This window comes from Sus scrofa, chromosome 14 (assembly GCF_054392235.1).
Source record: "Sus scrofa isolate SSC_HxYL_T2T_F1_AM1 chromosome 14, Sscrofa_HxYL_maternal_Yorkshire_Landrace_v2.0, whole genome shotgun sequence".
NCBI classification, from domain to species: domain Eukaryota; kingdom Metazoa; phylum Chordata; class Mammalia; order Artiodactyla; family Suidae; genus Sus; species Sus scrofa.
Genome location: NC_139396.1, coordinates 20,508,664 through 20,526,609, shown reverse-complemented (window position 1 = coordinate 20,526,609; position 17,946 = coordinate 20,508,664). Strand labels below are relative to the sequence as shown.

Sequence of the window (17,946 nt, the reverse complement as noted above, 5' to 3'; positions counted from 1 at the left end):
CTCCGATTGGACCCCTGGCCTGGGAACCGCCGTATGCTGCGGGAGCGGCCCAAGAAATGGCAAAAAGACAAAATAAATAAATAAATAAATAAAGTAAAAAGGAATGCTGTAACAGTAAAGGAAATGTCTTCTGGTAACAATAATACAGCAAAGAACACATTGCTTTCCCAGGCTGAGCCATGCCCTCGGAGGGAGGCGCATGCCCTGTAGGATTGGAGAAGCTGTTGGGTGGCCGCTGCCCAGGGCCCCTCCCTCCCCCACCACCCCTCCCTCCCTCCAGGTGTCAAATGCTCACCAGACACACAACAGCTCCGCAGCTCCCAAGCCCAGTACTTGGGCTCCTCGTGTTTACCAGGAGGGACCTATCTCCCCTTTTTAGAAGTCTGGTTGCGGTTCACACACACACACATACACACACACAAACACACACACGCAGATATGCACTGTTGGTGGATGTTATACCTGCAAGAGCTGCCCATGCCCCCACAAGGTAACTATGGTAACTATGTGATGTGAGGAAAATGATAGCTAACACTATGGTGCTGGAAAAAATACCATAATTAAGTGAATATGCCATCTCTTGTTTGGGGAAGAAAACTGCATTTTTACACTTATTTCTGGAGCAAATAATGACCAGGCTAGCTCCATCAAATACATCTTTAGTCAACCCATGGACCCCAGCAATGCTTATTCTCAGTCTTGATGGAGAGAACTTGGCTGATAGAAGGGGTAAGGGGGGATCAAATCTTCTGGATCAGAATGCAGTTAGTGGATTCCAGCAGGCAGGCCAGCAAGAAGAGAGGCCCGGAGGCTAGGAACTGGCACCACCCACAGCTCTCTTGCTATCCGCAAAGACAGTGTGTAATATTCATTTACCTGCATCAATCAGCATCTTTTAGAAGATGCAGAGCTTTGATGTTGAAGATGTGACTATAGAGCCTTGAAATTTTCTTTTCTTTCTGAGATATCATGATGTTATTAAAAGTTAAAAGGAAAGAAAGAAATTGCTGAAAAACTCATAATTAAAAACTACCCCCGGAGTTCCCATCGTGGCTCAGCACAAATGAATCTGACTAGGAACTATGAGGTTTCCGGTTCGATCCCTAGCCTTGCTCAGTGGGTTAAGGATCCACCATTGCCGTGAGCTGTGGTGTAGGTTGCAGACACGGCTCAGATCTGGCATTGCTGTGGCTGTGGTGTAGGCCGAAGCCTACACCATATGCCACAGGTGCGGCCCTAAAAAGACACAAGACCAAAAAAAAAAAAAAAAAAGAAATCCCCTTTTGGAGTTCCACTGAGGCTCAGCAGATTAAGAACCCAGCAAGTATCAATGAGGATGCCAGTTTGATCCCTGGTCTTGCTCAGTGGGTTAAGGATCCAGCGTTGCCATAAGCTGCAGCATAGATCACAGATGAGGCTTGGATCTGGCGTTGCTGTGGCTGTGGCACAGGCTGGTTGCTACAGCTCCAATTCAACCCCACCCTGGGAATTTCCATGTGCCTAAAAACACCAAAAACAAAAACAAAAAACAACTACCCCCTTTGAAAAGCCCAACAAAGTGTTTGAGAATGGTAGTTCTTGAGTGCTTCACTTAGTTTGCCAGGAGAAAGAGGGAAATCAGAAGGCTCCAAGTGGAAACAGCTTTGTTTATTAAAGCACATAGATTCTGCAAACTTTGGTAATAAATGTAGTTGTGAAAGCATATCATTAAAGACATTTCTAGAAAAATGTATCAATATGTTATTTTACCTGAAGAGCCTGTATAAATACATGTTTTGCATAGATTTCCAATAGCTCAATGTGAATACAGTTAAGCTCATGTGGAGAAAGCTATACTAAGAATAATAAAAAATAATTACAACCAAGGCTACAGGGAGGGTATCCCCTGAGCAATATTCTCCTTCTACCACAGCTGAGTGCTTCTGCTCTGAAGAAACCACTAGCACAGAGAAAGAAAACGGGCTGCTCCTCTTCTCTGCTGTGTTAACGATGCATCGGCTGGAGCAACGGGTACAGGGTCCCCAGAGATTCCCCCCAGCTCAACCAGAGAAGTTCTGGAAGATGTCAGCAGCTTCCAGCCAGTTCTGGAAGCAGGCCACCCCGCGCTCCCGGATCTGCTTCCGTCCTTTGTCAGTGATGACTTCCCCGTTTGGTTTCAGGATCACAAGCCGGGGGACGGCCGTGATGCGGTACCTGGTCCTCAGCTCACTGGGGGAGAGAAGAGGGTGGGCTGAGAGTTAACAGGGGACAGGCCGGGCTGCTGCGCATATTGGCAAAGACCAATGCCTCCCCAGTGCCAGCTGAGCCTGCAAAGCCCTAGAACCCAGCCCGCCTGGTGAGCCCTCCCCGGGGCTGAGGATTCCTTTGGGCCTCTTTTCTTCTTGGTACCAGCCTATTCCAGGCCAGTGCTGTCCCAGAGGAGCGTCTGCAGTGATGGAACTGTATCTGTGCTGCCCAATGCTGTAGCCACAGCCACGCGTGACTACAGAGCACTTGAAATGTGGCTGGTGTGGCTGAGGAACTGAATATTTGGTTTCAGTTCATTTTAAACTTAAGGGAGTTCCCACTGTAGCACAGTGGAAATGAATCTGACTAGGAACCATGAGGTTTTGGGTTTGATCCCTGGCCTTGCTCAGTGGGTTAAGGATCTGATGTTGCTGTGAGCTGTGGTGTAGGTTCAGACGTGGCTCAGATCTGGCATTGCTGTGGCTGTGGTGTCAGCCGGCAGCTGTAAACCCCTAGCATGGGAACCTCCATACGCCATGAGTAGGGCCCTAAAAAGAAAACAAAAATTTAAATTTAAGCAGCCACATGTGCCTAGAGGCTGCCAAACTGCAGAGTGCAATTTTAAACCCACAGATAACCTAGTAAATATACATCCTCCCTACATCTCAAGAGGCTGAAATATATCAGGTACATATAATGGTAAAAGTTCCCATGAGTTCTTGATAAATGCAAAGCCTTACTAGACTTTCTGCCCTATGAATTCAAGGATATACCAATTAACATCATGGATGAGGGGAGTTCCCGTCATGGCACAGTGGTAAAACGAATCCGACTAGGAACCATGAGGTTGTGGGTTCGATCCCTGGCCTTGCTCAGTGGGTTAACAATCCAGCGTTGCTGTGGCTCTGGCGTAGGCTGGCGGCTTCAGCTCCGATTAGACCCCCTAGCCTGGGAACCTCCATATGCCCAGGGTGCAGCCCTAGAAAAGACAAAAAAAAAAAAAACATCATGGAAGAGACATTTTTTAGCTACTTTTACTGTCACGTGTAATCCACTGAGTGGTTAAGTGGCCTTTCTACAAAATTATTTGTATTTATTTAGGGGGAGGAGTGTCTGCCTTCTTAGTTTTGCAAATCTCCCCATAACCTTCACAGGGATTAGTGGCCTCAAGGCAGGACAGCTGAGTGAAAATCTCCATCCTGTATCCACGGCCAGCTTGCCAGGGCCTCACATTAGCAGTAATCTGATTTCCTTCATCTGTCACCCTCAGGATTGTGAACCTGCATGGAAGGAAAATGCACTTGAGACCCTCCTATTACCAAATCTCCTCTGTGACACCTCCATCGGGCTCTCCCTGATGCTTTCCAGTATCCAGGTCAAAGACAAATCTTTTTTTTTTTTTTTTTTTGCTTTTTTATGCCCTCGCCTGCTGCATATGGAAGTTCCCAGGCTAGGGGTTGAATTGGAACTACAGCTGCCGGCCTACACCAGATCCGAGCCAAGTCAGTGACCTACACCACAGCTCATGGCAATGCCAGATCCTTAACTCACTGAGCAAGGCCAAGGATAGAATCTGCATCCTCATGGATACTAGTCAGATTCATTTCTGCTGTGCCACGACGGGAACTCCCTCAAAGACAAATCTTGGAGTTCCCGTCGTGGCTCAGTGGATAATGAATCTGACTAGGTACCATGAGGTTGCGGGTTCGATCCCTGGCCTTGCTCAGTGGGTTAAGGATCCGGGGTTGCCGTGAGCTGTGGCGTAGGTTGCAGACTTGGCTCGGATCTGGTGTTGCTATGGCTCTGGCGTAGGCTGGTGGCTACAGCTCTGATTAGACCCCTAGTCTGGGAACCTCCATGTGCCGCGGGAGCAGCACAAGAAATGGCAAAAAGGCAAAAAAAAAAAAAAAAAAAAAAAAAAAAGACAAATTTTAATTCAAGCAGGAAAACAACCATGGTACTCAATTTGTCTTTAAACATTTATGGATTGATTACAAAACCAGCCACGTACTCAGTCATAAAGGGATCTTAATAAATTTCAAATAATCAGTGGTAACAGACCACTTAATCAGACCATACACAATGGAAATGGAAACCAATAAGAAATAATTTTTGGAATGAGTTAAAAACTACATAACTATATATTATTTATGAAATTGCAATGCAGACTTACAAAATAATTACAACAGGGCTATACAGAATACACTATGGGTTCCAAGTTGTAGATACAATTAGACACAGTTAGAGACTTGTGTCTTACTCACTCTTATCCAAAACTGAAAGTCTCTGTAGAGATGAGGTATGAAGTAAAAACAAAAGGAAAGTAGAAAGAAGGCAAAAAAGGGACTGAGGACAGAAATCACTGAACCAAGAAATGAATCAGCTTCCTCAGAAAACTAAAAATAGAACTACCATTTGATCCAGCAATCCCACTCCTGGGCATCTATCCAGAGGAAACCATGGCTCGAAAAGACACATGTACTCCAGTGTTCACTGCAGCACCATTTGCAATAGCCCAGACATGGAAACCACCTAAATGTCCATCGACAGAGGAGTGGATAAAAAAGATGTGGTACATATACACAATGGAATATTACTCAGCCATTAAAAGAAAAGAAATAATGACATTTTTAGCAACAAGGATGGACCTTGGAATTATCATGCTAAGTGAGGTCAGTCATACAATGAGACACCAACATCAAACACTATCACTGACATGTGGAATCTAAAAAAGGACACAATGGGAGTTCCTGTCGTGGCACAGTGGTTAACGAATCCGACTAGGAACCATGAGGTTGCGGGTTCGGTCCCTGCCCTTGCTCAGTGGGTTAACGATCCGGCGTTGCCGTGAGCTGTGGTGTAGGTTGCAGACGCGGATCGGATCCCGCGTTGCTGTGGCTCTGGTGTAGGCCGGTGGCTGCAGCTCCGATTCAACCCCTAGCCTGGGAACCTCCATATGCCACGGGAGCGGCCCAAGAAATAGCAAAAAGACAAAAAAAAAATAAAAATAAAAAAAAATAAAAAAGGACACAATGAATTTCTTTGCAAAACAGATACTGACTCACAGACATTGCAAAACTTATGGTTTCCAAATGAGACAAGTTGAGGGGGTGGGGGGATGCGCTGAAGGTTTGGGATGGACATGCTATAAAATTTGATTGTGATGATTGTTGTACACCTATAAATGTAATAAAATTCATTAAGTATTAAAAAATAAAAATAAAAATAAATAAATCAGCTGCATCTGTCAAAAAAAAAAAAAAAGCAAAGAAAAAGAAATGAATCAGCATGGGGTGAGTCATTAAAGAAAAAAAAAAAGACTGCAGCCACTTGGGTTGCTGCTGAGACTCGGGTTCAATCCTGGCTGCTGCAGTGGGTTAAGGAGTCTGGCATCACCACAGCTGTGGCAGGTCACAGCTGTGGCTCAGATTCAATCCCTGGCCCAGGAACGTCCATATGCAGCAGGAGCAGCCATTTAAAAAAAAAAAATTTTTTTTTTTAAATGCAGAGAGCAACAAAACCAAACCCAGCTCTTAGACTGGAAAACAGCAAAGCTCTACCAAGATTGAGAAGGAAAAGGGGGAGACACGGGAATATCAGGAACAGGCGGGGCTTTGAGGATCCAGGAGAAGGTCTGAGTAGACATTTCATTGCTCCAGCTTATCTTCAAATCCTCAAATCCCCATCGTGGCAGCCTCTGCCTGGGGACAGCTGTAACCTTGGAGCCACATGGGAGAGGCACATAACCACCCTCCTCCCCCAAAGCCAACCCCATCTCCTCCGGGATCCATGTCCAGAGACAATAGACCAAGCCTTAAAAAGAAAAGAGCCTTGTTGCTGGGCGGGATGAAGTGATAGCTCTGAGCATTTTAACCATTTCAGGGAAATCTGAGAGCTCAGTTCCTCCTCCTCACCCTCCCTTCACCTAAAGCAGCCCATCCTCGTCCCTGGCACGGCTGCTTCTGGGTTGCCATGGCAACGTCTGGCTCCAGTCTCTTTCCATCGCAGCCACAGGCAGACTGTTACCGAGGAAATCTCTCTACTTGCTCCAAGCATCCATCAAACATGTGCCCTGCAGGCGCCAAGCACTGAACAATGTCTGGTCCAACCTTAGGGTCTACACAGAGACCGCCACCCCACCCCCTGCCTTGCCAGACAAACATTCCAAGCACAAGGGTGGCAGTGGGCTTGAGCTATGGAAGACATAGGCCCCCCGGGGGCTGGAAATGCTCCCATTGCTTCCAGGGAACAAAAGAAGAGGAAGAGCTACCAGGCAGAGAAGCGGGAGCCCCAGGGTTGAGGATGTGACAGGTGTATGACTAGTGGAGGTGGGAAAATACAGTAGCTGCACTGGACAACCAAGATCTGCACGACCTTGAGGACAAGTGAATGGCTCCAGGCACTTTATTCCTGCAGGTGCACCTGCAGCTGTGCTGCCTCCAGCCACGCCCGGGGTAACCCCGTGGGGCTCTGTGGTGATCTATTTCGTTGAGCCTCGGCAGGTTAGCAGAAATCCAGTGGCCAAGGTCCCTCACCATGATGAACCAGTGACTATCATCCTGGCCCCACCTTCTCCCAACACCAAGCGGAATGCCATGCTCTGCACACATTACAAACTTCCCCAAAGGCCACCCGGAGGCTTCCTACATTTTTTAGTTCTCCTTAGCTGCAGCCGGTTCCATTTTTGTCCATGATCTGATTCTAAAATGCAGGCTGGGATGAGCAGAATTTAGAGCCTTACTCCAAGAATTTCCCACAGAATTCCACATTTCCTAATTTATACATTGCAGTGACAGGATGAACAAAGTTCAGTCGGGAAAGGGGGAAGCACAAGGAGCTAAACTCCCTTCCCAAAAAACATGAGATTCCTCCGAGGTCAGGCTGGCCGGTGGGAGATGGCTGAATGCGGTCGACCTGCCCTAAACTGCTCAGCACCTGCAGTGGATGGAAGGGGTCTTGACCAGATAACGGGAGATGCAGAGCGAGGCTGTGCAGGGGAGGCCTAGGCCCAGCATCCCCTCCAGAGGAAGCCAGAGGGGAAAGCACAGATTCTAAAGCCAGGAGCAGACGTCTCTGCAACCCAATAGCACATCCATGAAACAGGCAATAGGTGCAAAATGCTGGAACAGAGTCAGCTGACAGGGCTCTGAATCTATGCATCAGCCTGGTCCTCATACATCACGTGACCTATCAGTAAAAGCAGCTGAACACCTTGCCTACAGTCACCCCATGAGTAGATCCCACAGCTGGGCTCTGCAGAGGGCCTGAGCTCTTTGCCTAATTACTAACACTGTCTCTGTCATTTTCAAAACTAAGTGTGTTCTGGGAGTTCCTGTCGTGATGCAGTGGTTAACGAATCCGACTAGGAACCATGAGGTTGCGGGTTCAGTCCCTGGCCTTGCTCAGTGGGTTACGGATCCGGCGTTGCGTGAGCTGTGGTGTGGGTCACAGACACGGCTCTGATCCCGCATTGCTGTAGCTCTGGTGTAGGCCGGTGGCTACAGCTCCGATTAGACCCCTAGCCTGGGAACCTCCATACGCCGCAGGAGCGGCTAAGAAGAAAACAAAACAAAGAAACAAAAAATAAGTGTGTTCTTTCAAAAGCTGTGTACAACTTGAACACTATGCAAATCCAAACTCATTTTACAACCACCACTAGACATGAAGCTATACAAATCCCTCCGCCAAGCAAATCACAGTCATTTAGATCTATCATTAATTAGACTTTCCTAGCCCTGCCCAAAGTGTCGATTTAGGAAGCAGGCACCTGTCTCTAGGGCCTGGGCCTCACCACTTCCTCAGCATCACCAAAAGCATGCGCTGAGGGAAAATTACTCCTCCAGGTAACTTTCCAAAGTTACCTTCCATTTTTTTTTTTTTTTTTTTTTTTTTTTTTTTTTTGCTTGTTAGGGCTGAACCTGAGGCACGTGTAAGTTCCTAGGCTAGGGGTCAAATCGAAGCTATAGCTGCTGACTTGCCACAACCACAGCAACGCAGGATCCAAGCCACCTTGGCAACCTACAACAACAGTTCATAGCAACATGGCAACACCGGATCCCCAGCCCACTAAGCAAGGCCAGGGATCAAACTTGCATCCTCATGGATACATGTTGGATCCGTTTCCGCTGAGCCACAACCAAAGTTCTCTTCTGGCCAAGTGGGTTAAGGATCTGACGTTGTCAGTGCAGCGGCTTGGGTTGATGCTGTGGCACAAGTTCAATCCCTGGCCCAGAAACGTCCACATGCCCTAGGAAAAGAAAGAAAGAGGAGTTCCCATCGTGGTGCAGGGGAAACGAATCAGACTAGGAACCATGAGGTCGTGGGTTCAATCCCTGGCCTCGCTCAGTGCGTTAAGGATCCGGCATTGCCCTGAACTGTGGTGTAGGTCGCAGATGTGGCTCGGATCTGGCGTTGCTGTGGCTGTGGCGTAGGCCGGAGGCTACAGCTCTGATTAAACCCCTAGCCTGGGAACCTCCATATGCTGCAGGTGCGGCCCTAAAAAGCTAAAAAAAGAAAGAAATTCATGTCCCTATCTATTAAGGGATGCTGGGGTAATGTACTTTGTGAAGAGCAGTAAATCTAAATCTTTACTCTTACACCCCTGGAGATGCCAAAATGCCAGACAAGCCATGCTTGCCTATTCCCCTCTGCCAATCCTCTCCAAGTCCTCCCACGTCCTCCCTCCTCCCCAAGTCCTCCCTCCGCGTCCCCCCCTACATTGTCTCCCCTAACCCCACACCTCCTCCCCCTCTGCCCTGGGTCCTCCCTCACCTCCTCCCAAACCCTCCCTCCCACGGCCTCCCCTTTCCTCCCCCTCCCTCCCCATCCTACACCCTACCTCCTCCCCTTTCCTCCCTCCTCCCCTCCAGAGGAGCCCATGACCACAGCCAACAGAGCACCAGGGTCAATTTAGTTTGTTCACAAACTCGGAAATCCAACAGAATCGAGGGTCTCTGCCACGTCAGGTCTTTTCTAAAGCAAGAGTGGGGCAAGATCCCGTCGGAAGAGCAAGGATTTTTGTCACCTCTCAGGTGTTTCTTCCTACAGTTACAGGAAGAGGAAACACCTTTATGAAATTTCAGTCACTGCCAGTAAAAATGAAACCGCAACGGGGCCTGCACTAGGTTCCTTCAGCCCTTGAGTCCCTACCCTTCCCCACAGCCCCTGGCCCCCAGCCCTATACTACTGGCCCCGGGGCAGTCAATCCAGAGTCTCCAGTCCTGACCTGAGTCTCCCCCTGCTCTCCAGAAAAGGGGTGGAGTCTTCCCTGAGAAGTAGGGTGGAGCGACCCAGGGCTGAGGTTCCCAGAGTGGGCTCCCTGGATCGAAGCATCAGCATCACCAGGGGTCCTTTAAAATTCAGATCCCTGGAGCTTCAGACCCTACGAGCCAGAAACTAGGGTCCAGGGTCACCAAGCTCCGCACCCCCCCCCCACTCCACCCCCGGCTCTTTGATGCAGATGTTCCCCGTCCGCCTACCGCAAAGCCTCCCTGGGAAGCTGAAGCAGAGACTACGTTGTAGCTGAGAGAGGGCGGCACAGGTCGGGGTGGGGAGTGTTTAGCCGAGAGCTCCCGACTGCTGGGAGAAGCCCGGGGACCAGGGATTGGGGCGGGAGTTGTGGGGGGCCCGCCCGACAGCTCCCAGCATCCCCACGCTCGTCCCCACTCACTGCCGGTAGGGGTCGTGGAAGGGCAGCGCCAGCCAAGCTCCATGCAGCTCGCGCATGAAGTCCAGCATCTCCTGTGCGCTGCCGTCGGCAGACACGAAGACCACCTCGAAGGGCGCGGGCGGCTGCGCTTCGTCCACTAGCTCAGCGTAAAAGTCGCAGAGCAGCGGGGTGAAATCGCGGCTGGGGGCACACCGGCCCGCGGCGAAGTACAACGCCACCACCTTGTTCTGCAGGGCCGTTTCGGCCTCGACCCACGCGCCGTCGCAGGTCACCAGGCACCGCCCGCCCAGCACGTCCACCATGGCCGGACGCGGAGACACCTGCGGGTGAGGACACCTGCGACAGAAGGACACCTGCAGGGAGACACCGGGCGGTGAGCACTGACGCACGGACACCTACGGGAAAACAAGGCAGAGAAGGGGGGGCTCTGAGCTCGGTTGGCTGATCACCTGTGGGTGTCTGGCTCCCCTCGCACCGCGGGGCGCCCGGACCTCGGCACAAGCCTCTGGCTGGAACAGGGGCGTCCGCACTGGGGAGAGCGGGACACCCGCAGACACCCACGACCCCAGGCTCAGCGGCAGCAGCAGTGGCACACACAACACCAGGTTCCAGGTAGCCGAGCCGCCCCACCCCAGCCTTTCCCCTCACCCTCTGGCCCCTGCGGCCCACCCCACATCCCAGCGGTTCACCCTCACCCCCCCCCCGCCCCCGCTCTGAGCCCCGCTTCACCTCCCACTCACCCGTGCAGCTCTTGGTCCCACCCTGCACGCCACCTCCGCGCTCCCTCGCAGTGCACTCTGCGCACTAGTCCCAAGTCCCCTGGCCCGCGCGCCAGCCCGCGCTCTGTCGCTCCCTGGGGTGCTGCGAAAGAGGGAGGTTAAGAGCAGTTCAAGCAGTAGAGGGCGGGGACCGAGAGGTCGGGAGACCCGGGCTCTGTTCTTTCCCGGCGTTTGTCTCGAAGTACTGCGCCCTGGCGGGGAGGGTCCCTGCAAGAAATTGGGGGCGGTTCTTAAAGAATGTTTTAGGAGTATTAATGCGCCCGGCACTGGGATTCAGCAGCGAGCAAAATAGTTTCAGCTCCTTGCCTGGGAGGGGTGAGGCGCTCGCGTAGGGCGGGGGGGAGAGAATTTAACGCCAAGGGACTTAGCACCCCAAAAAACTCAGTGATCAAGATAAATAGTATTCTGATGCAATGTTTTACAATTTTAAAGTTAATGCAAAAACATTAATTAAACATAATTTTAAGGTTAATGCAAAACGTCAACCACGTAAGGACAGGATCCCACCCTCCCCTCGGCCGCTAGCCGTGCTGCCCTAGCCCTCAGTCCTTGCCTCGCCGAAGTTTATATTTCCGTGAAGACAAGAAAAATACTAGGTGAAGCAGGAAAACGCAGAGTGCGCGCGAGGGAGAGAGAAGGGAAGGGAAACTCAGTGGGGATCCGGCGCGGCGATGAGGGCGGGGTCGCGAGCAGGTTCCTCTGAGCCTCCTCGCGGTCTCTCCCGCTTCCGAGTGAAGTGGAACGGAAATTCGCGTACAGTGTTTTCTGCTAACCCAACGCACCCAGTGGTTGAGCTTGGCAGAACCCGGACTAAGGGCAATTCTGTCGGGGGATTGATGCTGTTCCTTGAAGCGCGCTAGATTCAACTGTCGTGTTGGAGGACTCGGAGAAATTTATAGGTGAATCGGAGAAAAGAAAAAAAAAAAATTGAGAGGAACGATGAGCACAAGAAATCTTGCCTGTGGAGGTGCCTGACTTTAAAGCTCAGAAACAAGATGAATGTAGCTAAACTCTAAATCTCATTAACATTGTTGTATTTTAATCTGTTTGGCTCTTCTGCTTTTATCGCAACAGTGAGCAAAGTAGAGGACATGCTTTTTAGTGGTGGAGCCCACCGAGAAATTCCCAATCATTGATATTAATACTTTGTGCTCTCAGAGTGCTGGGGAAGGGGTGGGTGCCACTTCCTGGGAGAACGACTTGCTCAGGTGCCATGGTGAACTGGGGACAACCCTCCAGGAAGGGAAGATCCAGGGAAGAACAGCCGGCCAGCACCCCTCCTCACTTAGGGACCCTCCTCCTGTGGCTGCTAGGAGCTGGCTCTGTGTGTGTGCGCACTCCTGAGGGGCACGGTGCCAGCTTTGCATCTAATGAGTGTTTTCTACTAGTCTTGGAAGGAACTTCCCAGGGCCCTTCCTGAGGCATGATCTTGTCTTTCACCTCTGACCCCATCCCACTGGCCTGTTTCTAAGGTGAGAAGGACGGGGTTGCAGGTTCCATGAGAGGAAGAAGGAAGCCCAGGACCCTCTCCTTGCCCCTTCTGGAACCAAGCCCTTGTGGAGACCACTAAAACAGCTGAACTCTGCAGAAGGTGAGTACCTGCTGACACAGAGTTCTAAAGTACAGGGTCTCCTTCAAAGACAACATAAGGGAGTTATGCATAAACTGTGCTATTCTATAAGCAGCTGCACTGTGCCCTAGAGGTATGCACCAGTGCTAATAGCTTCTTTTGTTATTCACTATGAGGTAATTTTGTCATTATATATGCCTGTTCCTGCTCACTAATCTACATAATGCAACTTCCTTATGAAAAGTACTGTGGGCTAAAGCCCAGCGCCTTTGTTCTGCGGAACAGAGTGCCTCCTGGTCCCCCACTTTCTAGATGTAAAAGAGTCTTGTGTGTTTTGTTATGCTGTGCCGTCTCTCTTCCAGGATTCCCCGTTGCCCTGCAGCACTGGACGCAGTAAAATCCCTTACACATTTTCCTCCACTGAGCACAGGAACAGCCAGAAATGGAGTCCTAGAAACACAGTTAGGGGGCTCCTAACCTCAGCTGAGACAGTGCAACATCAGTTCATACCCAGCTTCCTGCCAGGACAGCAAAGGGTGCCTGGATTGCTGTCATCTGCTAATCAGCTTTATGTCACCCAGATAATCTCAGCCAAGCTGGGCAGTGCTCTTACTCCTCATGCTTGAGAGCAGCCCCGTGAGGGCCTCCTCACACCTGCCCTCCCTCTACAGCCCCCTCCCTGAGCTCTGCCTCCACTCGCAAAAGTTTGCTGCTTACATACTCCACCCGTCATCCCTTTCCCGCTTGGAATTTAAAAGTAGTCTTTTTGCATTTCCTGTCTGATACCTTCTGTTCTGTTAGAGTCCCCTTGACCAAACTTTTTTTCGGGGGGTAGGGGGAACTGCACACACAGCATACAGAAATTCCCAGGCCAGGGATCGAACCCATGTCACAGCAGGAACTTGAGCCTCTGCATTAAAAACGCCAGCTCCTTAACCCACTGAGCCACCAGGGAACTCCTCTTCTTGACCAAACTTTAGACAGGCTCTTCTGAATCCTCTTCTTTATTGGCCTCATACTTATGATAGGACTAGAGTGGGATTATCAAATAGCTAGTTTAATAAATTCCAGTAGGAGGTTATAGATAGAGAGGGAAATTTAGGGGGGCTGGGAAGACCATTGTTGGGGATCACTCAAGAAAGCAATTGGAAAAATCATGAAACAAAGCAGACTTGCTTAACAACAAAACTATACATCAAGCCAATGATGCCTGCATCCTGTGGGTTGAGGTCAGTAAGCTAATACTCCTTTGTGTGCACTGAAAACAAAAATACAGGAAAAGGTAACATTCCAAAGTAGAAAAATCTCACTAAGCTAAAACCTGGGATGATTTACCATATTTTAATATATGTTACCGCCCTTCTGCTGATTTTGGATCGTACCGTGATAGCCCCAGTTTGACTATGTAGGGACAAAAAAACTCCCCTGCTCAATGTGAAGGAGAATTTGATGATGGAAACTTCCCGTCTACTCAAGAATGAGCAAGAGGGGCATCTTCTCTCCATCCCCACTTTTCCTTTCATTATAAAAATGTAGCCCAGGAATTCCAATCTTGGCTAAGCAGGTTAAAAACCCAACTAGCATCCATGAGGATGTGGGTTTAATCCCTGGCCTCACTCAGTGGGTTAAGGATCAGACATTGCCGTGAGCTGTTGTGTAGATCCCAGATGTGGCTCAGATCTGGCGTTGCTATGGCTGTGGTATAGGCTGATGGCTACAGCTCCAGTTCTACCCCTAGCCTGGGAACGTCCATATGCTGCAGGTGAGGCCCTAAAAATTAATAAATTTGTAGCTGTTTTCACCGTCTTTTCCTCCTTGAAACATTCTTGCTTTCAACAGGGGGCAAAAATCAGGGCAACTCTGCTTTTAGCCTCTAGCAGCTCTGGTGGCTAGGAGTCCTGGTTTTCACCCAGGTTGCCCAGGTTCAATCCCTGAGCAGAAAATTGTGACCTCACTTTCAGCCATCACTCACTGCTCTCTTTCTCTGAAATCAGAAACAACAGTGGTAAGTTTTTCTCTTTTCTAAATTTGAATGAGTAGGTAAAAATGTTTGGCTCCATAGAGTCAATCTTTTTTTTTTTTTTTTTTTTTGCCTTTTAGGGCCTCACCCAAGGCATATGGAGGTTCCCAGGCTAGGGGTCGAATCAGAGCTACAGCTGCCAGCCTATGCCACAGCCACAGCAACTCGGGATGGGATCCAAGCCGCATCTGTGACATACACCACAGCTCACAGCAATGCCGGATCCTTAACCCACTAAGCAAGGCCAGGGATCAAACCCGTAACCTCATGGTTCTTAGTCAGATTCGTTTCCGCTGCACCACAACAGGAACTCCCATAGGGTCAACTTAAAATATTATTTTAAGGAGTCCCTGTTGTGGCTTAGCAGTAATGAACCCAACTAGTATCCATGAGGACTTAGGTTGGATCCCTGGCCTTGCTCAGTGTGTTAAGGATCAGGCCTTGCTGTGAGCTGTTGTGTAGGTCCTAGATGTGGCTCGAATCTGGCTTTGCTGAGGCTGTGGTGTAGACCGGCAGCTGTAGCTCCAATTCAACCCCTAGCCTGGGAACTTCCCTATGCCACAGGTGTGCTATAAAAAAGCAAAAAAAAAAGAAGAAAGTTATTTTAAATTGTCTGGTAATATGGAGAGTCACATTGATCTTTAAAGTCTCTTTAGGCTACAAAGCCAAGTCAAAGACTTATCTAATTGTGTCCTATTACAAGGAGAACAGACTCTTATTGAGCTTGTATAAATACATGTATTGTCGGAGTTCCAATTGTGTCGCAGTGGAAATGAATCTGACCAGGAACCATGAGTTTGAGGGTTCGATCCCTAACCTTGCTCAGTGGGTTATGGATCCAGGGTTGCCGTGAGCTATGGTGTAGGTCACAGACGCGGCTCGGATCTGGCATTGCTGTGGCTGTGGTGTAGGCCGGCAGCTGTAGCTCCGATTAGACCATGAGCCTGGGAACCTCCATATGCCACGAGTGCAGCCGTAAAAAGACCCAAAAAAAAAAAAAAAAAAAAAACCCTCACCTCTGCAGCCACCTATGCCACTGCAGTCAGGTTCTTCTTCTTCTTTTTTTTTTTTTTATGTATTTTTAGGACTGCACCTGCGGCATTCGAAGGTTCCCAGGCTAGGGGTCACATTTGAGCTGTAGCCAATGGCCACAGCCACAGCCACAGCAGCACGGGTTCTGAGCCGCATCTTTGACTTACAACACAGCTTATAGCGACACTGGATCCTTAACCCACTGAGCGAGGCCAGGGATTGAACCTGTGTCCTCATGGATGCTAGTCAGATTCTTTTCTGCTGAGCCATGACAGGAACTCCAGAAGTCAGGTTCTTAACCCACTGCGCTACAGCTGGAACTCTAAAAGCAACCCCTCTGAGATCTTCCAGGGGCCCGCTGGAAAATCCCAAAGTTAGTTCAAGATCAAAAAGACCTCATTCGGAATTTGTTTTGGGGGAAGTATGTCAAAAATGTCAAAATGTTTAAAACATTTGATCAAATAGGATCATAGGTCATGGTGAAACTGTTACTGTAGGTTTTTGTCTCATCGCAGGAAGAATTCAGAAGAGAGATGGAGGTCAAGAAAGCAGAGTGAGGATTTAGCAAGACCTTGTACACGTTCAAGGGGAGCGTTGCCAGACACAGGTGAGTTGCTTCCCTGTGTGTCTTTGGCAAGCTGGTTATATGGGACGTAAAAATGAATGGGCAGAGCATTCACTGGGGAGGGAGGCGTTTGGGGTTTATTTCCTGATTTTCATCCCAGCTCCACCTTCCTGAAGGGAGGAGGGATTTTTGACCTTATTTAGCCTTGAACGGAAGTGTCAGGGGGTTGGTGCATGGTGGGTACCTCCTCTCTGCAAGGCTAATTTTATTGTAATGAGGGCATAATGAGCAAAAGTTACCATCAGATAGATGCTGGAGAATCTAACAGTTTCTCACCTTTCTTTGTCTACCTCTAAGACCCAACATACTCAGTTTTCTGTCAGTCTGGAAGTTCCTGCTTTTCTTTGTCTGCTTGAGGACCCCCGTTGTTCCTGCCATTTGACCCTTGCACACCCCCTGCTCTGCTCATATCTAGTTATCTGCTGTTCTAACAAAACAATACTTATTCATTCAGCCAAAGTGACAATTAAAAGGTTTCAAGGGCAAACACGAAAGTATATATGCTTTAACCTTGAACAACAACAACGCATGCAGTCAATAATCCATGTCACTTTACACTTGGCCATCCAAATCTGAGGTTCTGCATCCTCAGAACCAACCAGTCTCAGAACTCCTTGTACTGTGATACATATCTGTGGGAAAAAATATATGTATAAGTGGACCTGGGCAGTTCAAGTGCCGGTTGTTCAGAGGTCAATTACAGTTGTAAAAAAATACCCTAGCTCTTTTAATACTGAAGACTCAGTTTTCTCAAGTAATTGAAGACTCGATGAAGACAACATGAAGAACAAGAAATTATTTTGATAAAACACAGAAACTTTGGAGTTTCGGATATGGCTCAGCAGTAACGAACCCAGCTAGTATCCATGAAAATGTCGGTTTGACTCCTGGCCTTGCTCAGTGGGTTAAGGATCTGGTGTTGCCTTGAACTATGGTGTGGGTCACGGATGCCACTCAGATCCCGAGTTGCTGTGACTGTGGTATAGGCCAGTAGCTACAGCTCTGATTTGACTCCTAGCCTGGGAACTTCCATATGCTGCAGCTGAGACTCTAAAAAGATTAAAAAAAAAAACAAAAATCAGGGAGTTCCAGTCGTGGCTTAGTGGAAACGAATCCAACTAGGAACCATAATGTTTCGGGTGCGATGCCTGGCCTCACTCAGTGGGTTAAGGATCCAGCGTTGCCATGAGCTGTGGTGTAGGTTGCAGTCTCACCTTGGATCCCGAGTTGCTGTGGCTCTGGTGTAGGCCGGTGGCTACAGCTCCGATTAGACCCCTAGCCTGGGAACCTCCATATGCTGTGAGTGCAGCCCTAGAAAAGGCAAAAAGCCAAAAAAAAAAAAAAATCAGAATCTTTGTTTTCTAGGCAAATTACTAAAAAAAATGTAAAAACATTGCACGATCCTAAAAGAACATTGTTTTAGTTTTACATGAGTACACCATTTATTAAAGCTTATTTTTAAGAAACCCTTATCATAATCTAGTCAGTTTTAGCCAGATTTTCCCTCACAACATAAAAGTTATTTTCCTCAAAACTTTGGCAACTTTCTCTATTCATTTTGGTTTTATGTTATTTTTTTTTCTTTTATTATTCTAGAACAACCAGTCATTTTATTTTAGACATTACTCTCTTTTTCCTTAACAAAAACACATCCTATATTCCTTTCATACTCTTCATATAAAAATATATCCCAGTCTCGTTCCATATGTTATATGCAAAGTTTTTTCTTTCCTCTTACTGTTTCTAGTAGTTTTATTTTTATTTATTTATTTTTCTTTTTAGGGCTGCACCTGTGGCATATGGAAGTTCCCAGCCTAGGGGTCAAATCAGAGCTGCAGCTGCCAGCCTACACCACAACCGCAGCAACGCTAGCTCCTAATCCACTAAGCGAGGCCAGGGGTTGAGGTTGCATCATTATGGATACTAGTCAGATTCTTAACCAACTGAGCTACAGTGGGAACTCCTAGTAGTTTTATTTTTACATTTTGATTATAAATTTTAACCATTACTAATTTTTTACTTTCT

The 17,946-nt window shown here is 48.5% G+C and overlaps 1 protein-coding gene across 1 annotated transcript; it reads right to left on the bottom strand.

Annotated features, from left to right (window-relative positions):
* Positions 1–1,626: 1,626 nt before the first annotated feature.
* NXNL2 (nucleoredoxin like 2) lies at positions 1,627–10,197 on the bottom strand. Its single transcript, XM_005670382.4, has 2 exons — positions 9,896–10,197; positions 1,627–2,208 (listed from the first exon to the last, which is right to left on the bottom strand). The coding sequence occupies exons 1-2, from the start codon at positions 10,195–10,197 to the stop codon at positions 2,040–2,042; spliced, it is 471 nt and encodes a 156-aa protein (XP_005670439.2). The 3' UTR covers positions 1,627–2,039.
* Positions 10,198–17,946: the final 7,749 nt, after the last annotated feature.

Excerpts from the sequence above, each read along its gene's own strand:
- NXNL2 (XM_005670382.4), bottom strand. The coding sequence starts at position 10,197 with ATGGTGGACGTGCTGGGCGGGCGGTGCCTGGTGACCTGCGACGGCGCG. Across the intron at positions 2,209-9,895 it reads TTCCACGACCCCTACCGGCA|TGAGCTGAGGACCAGGTACC; the intron begins GTGAGTGGGGAC and ends TCTCTCCCCCAG.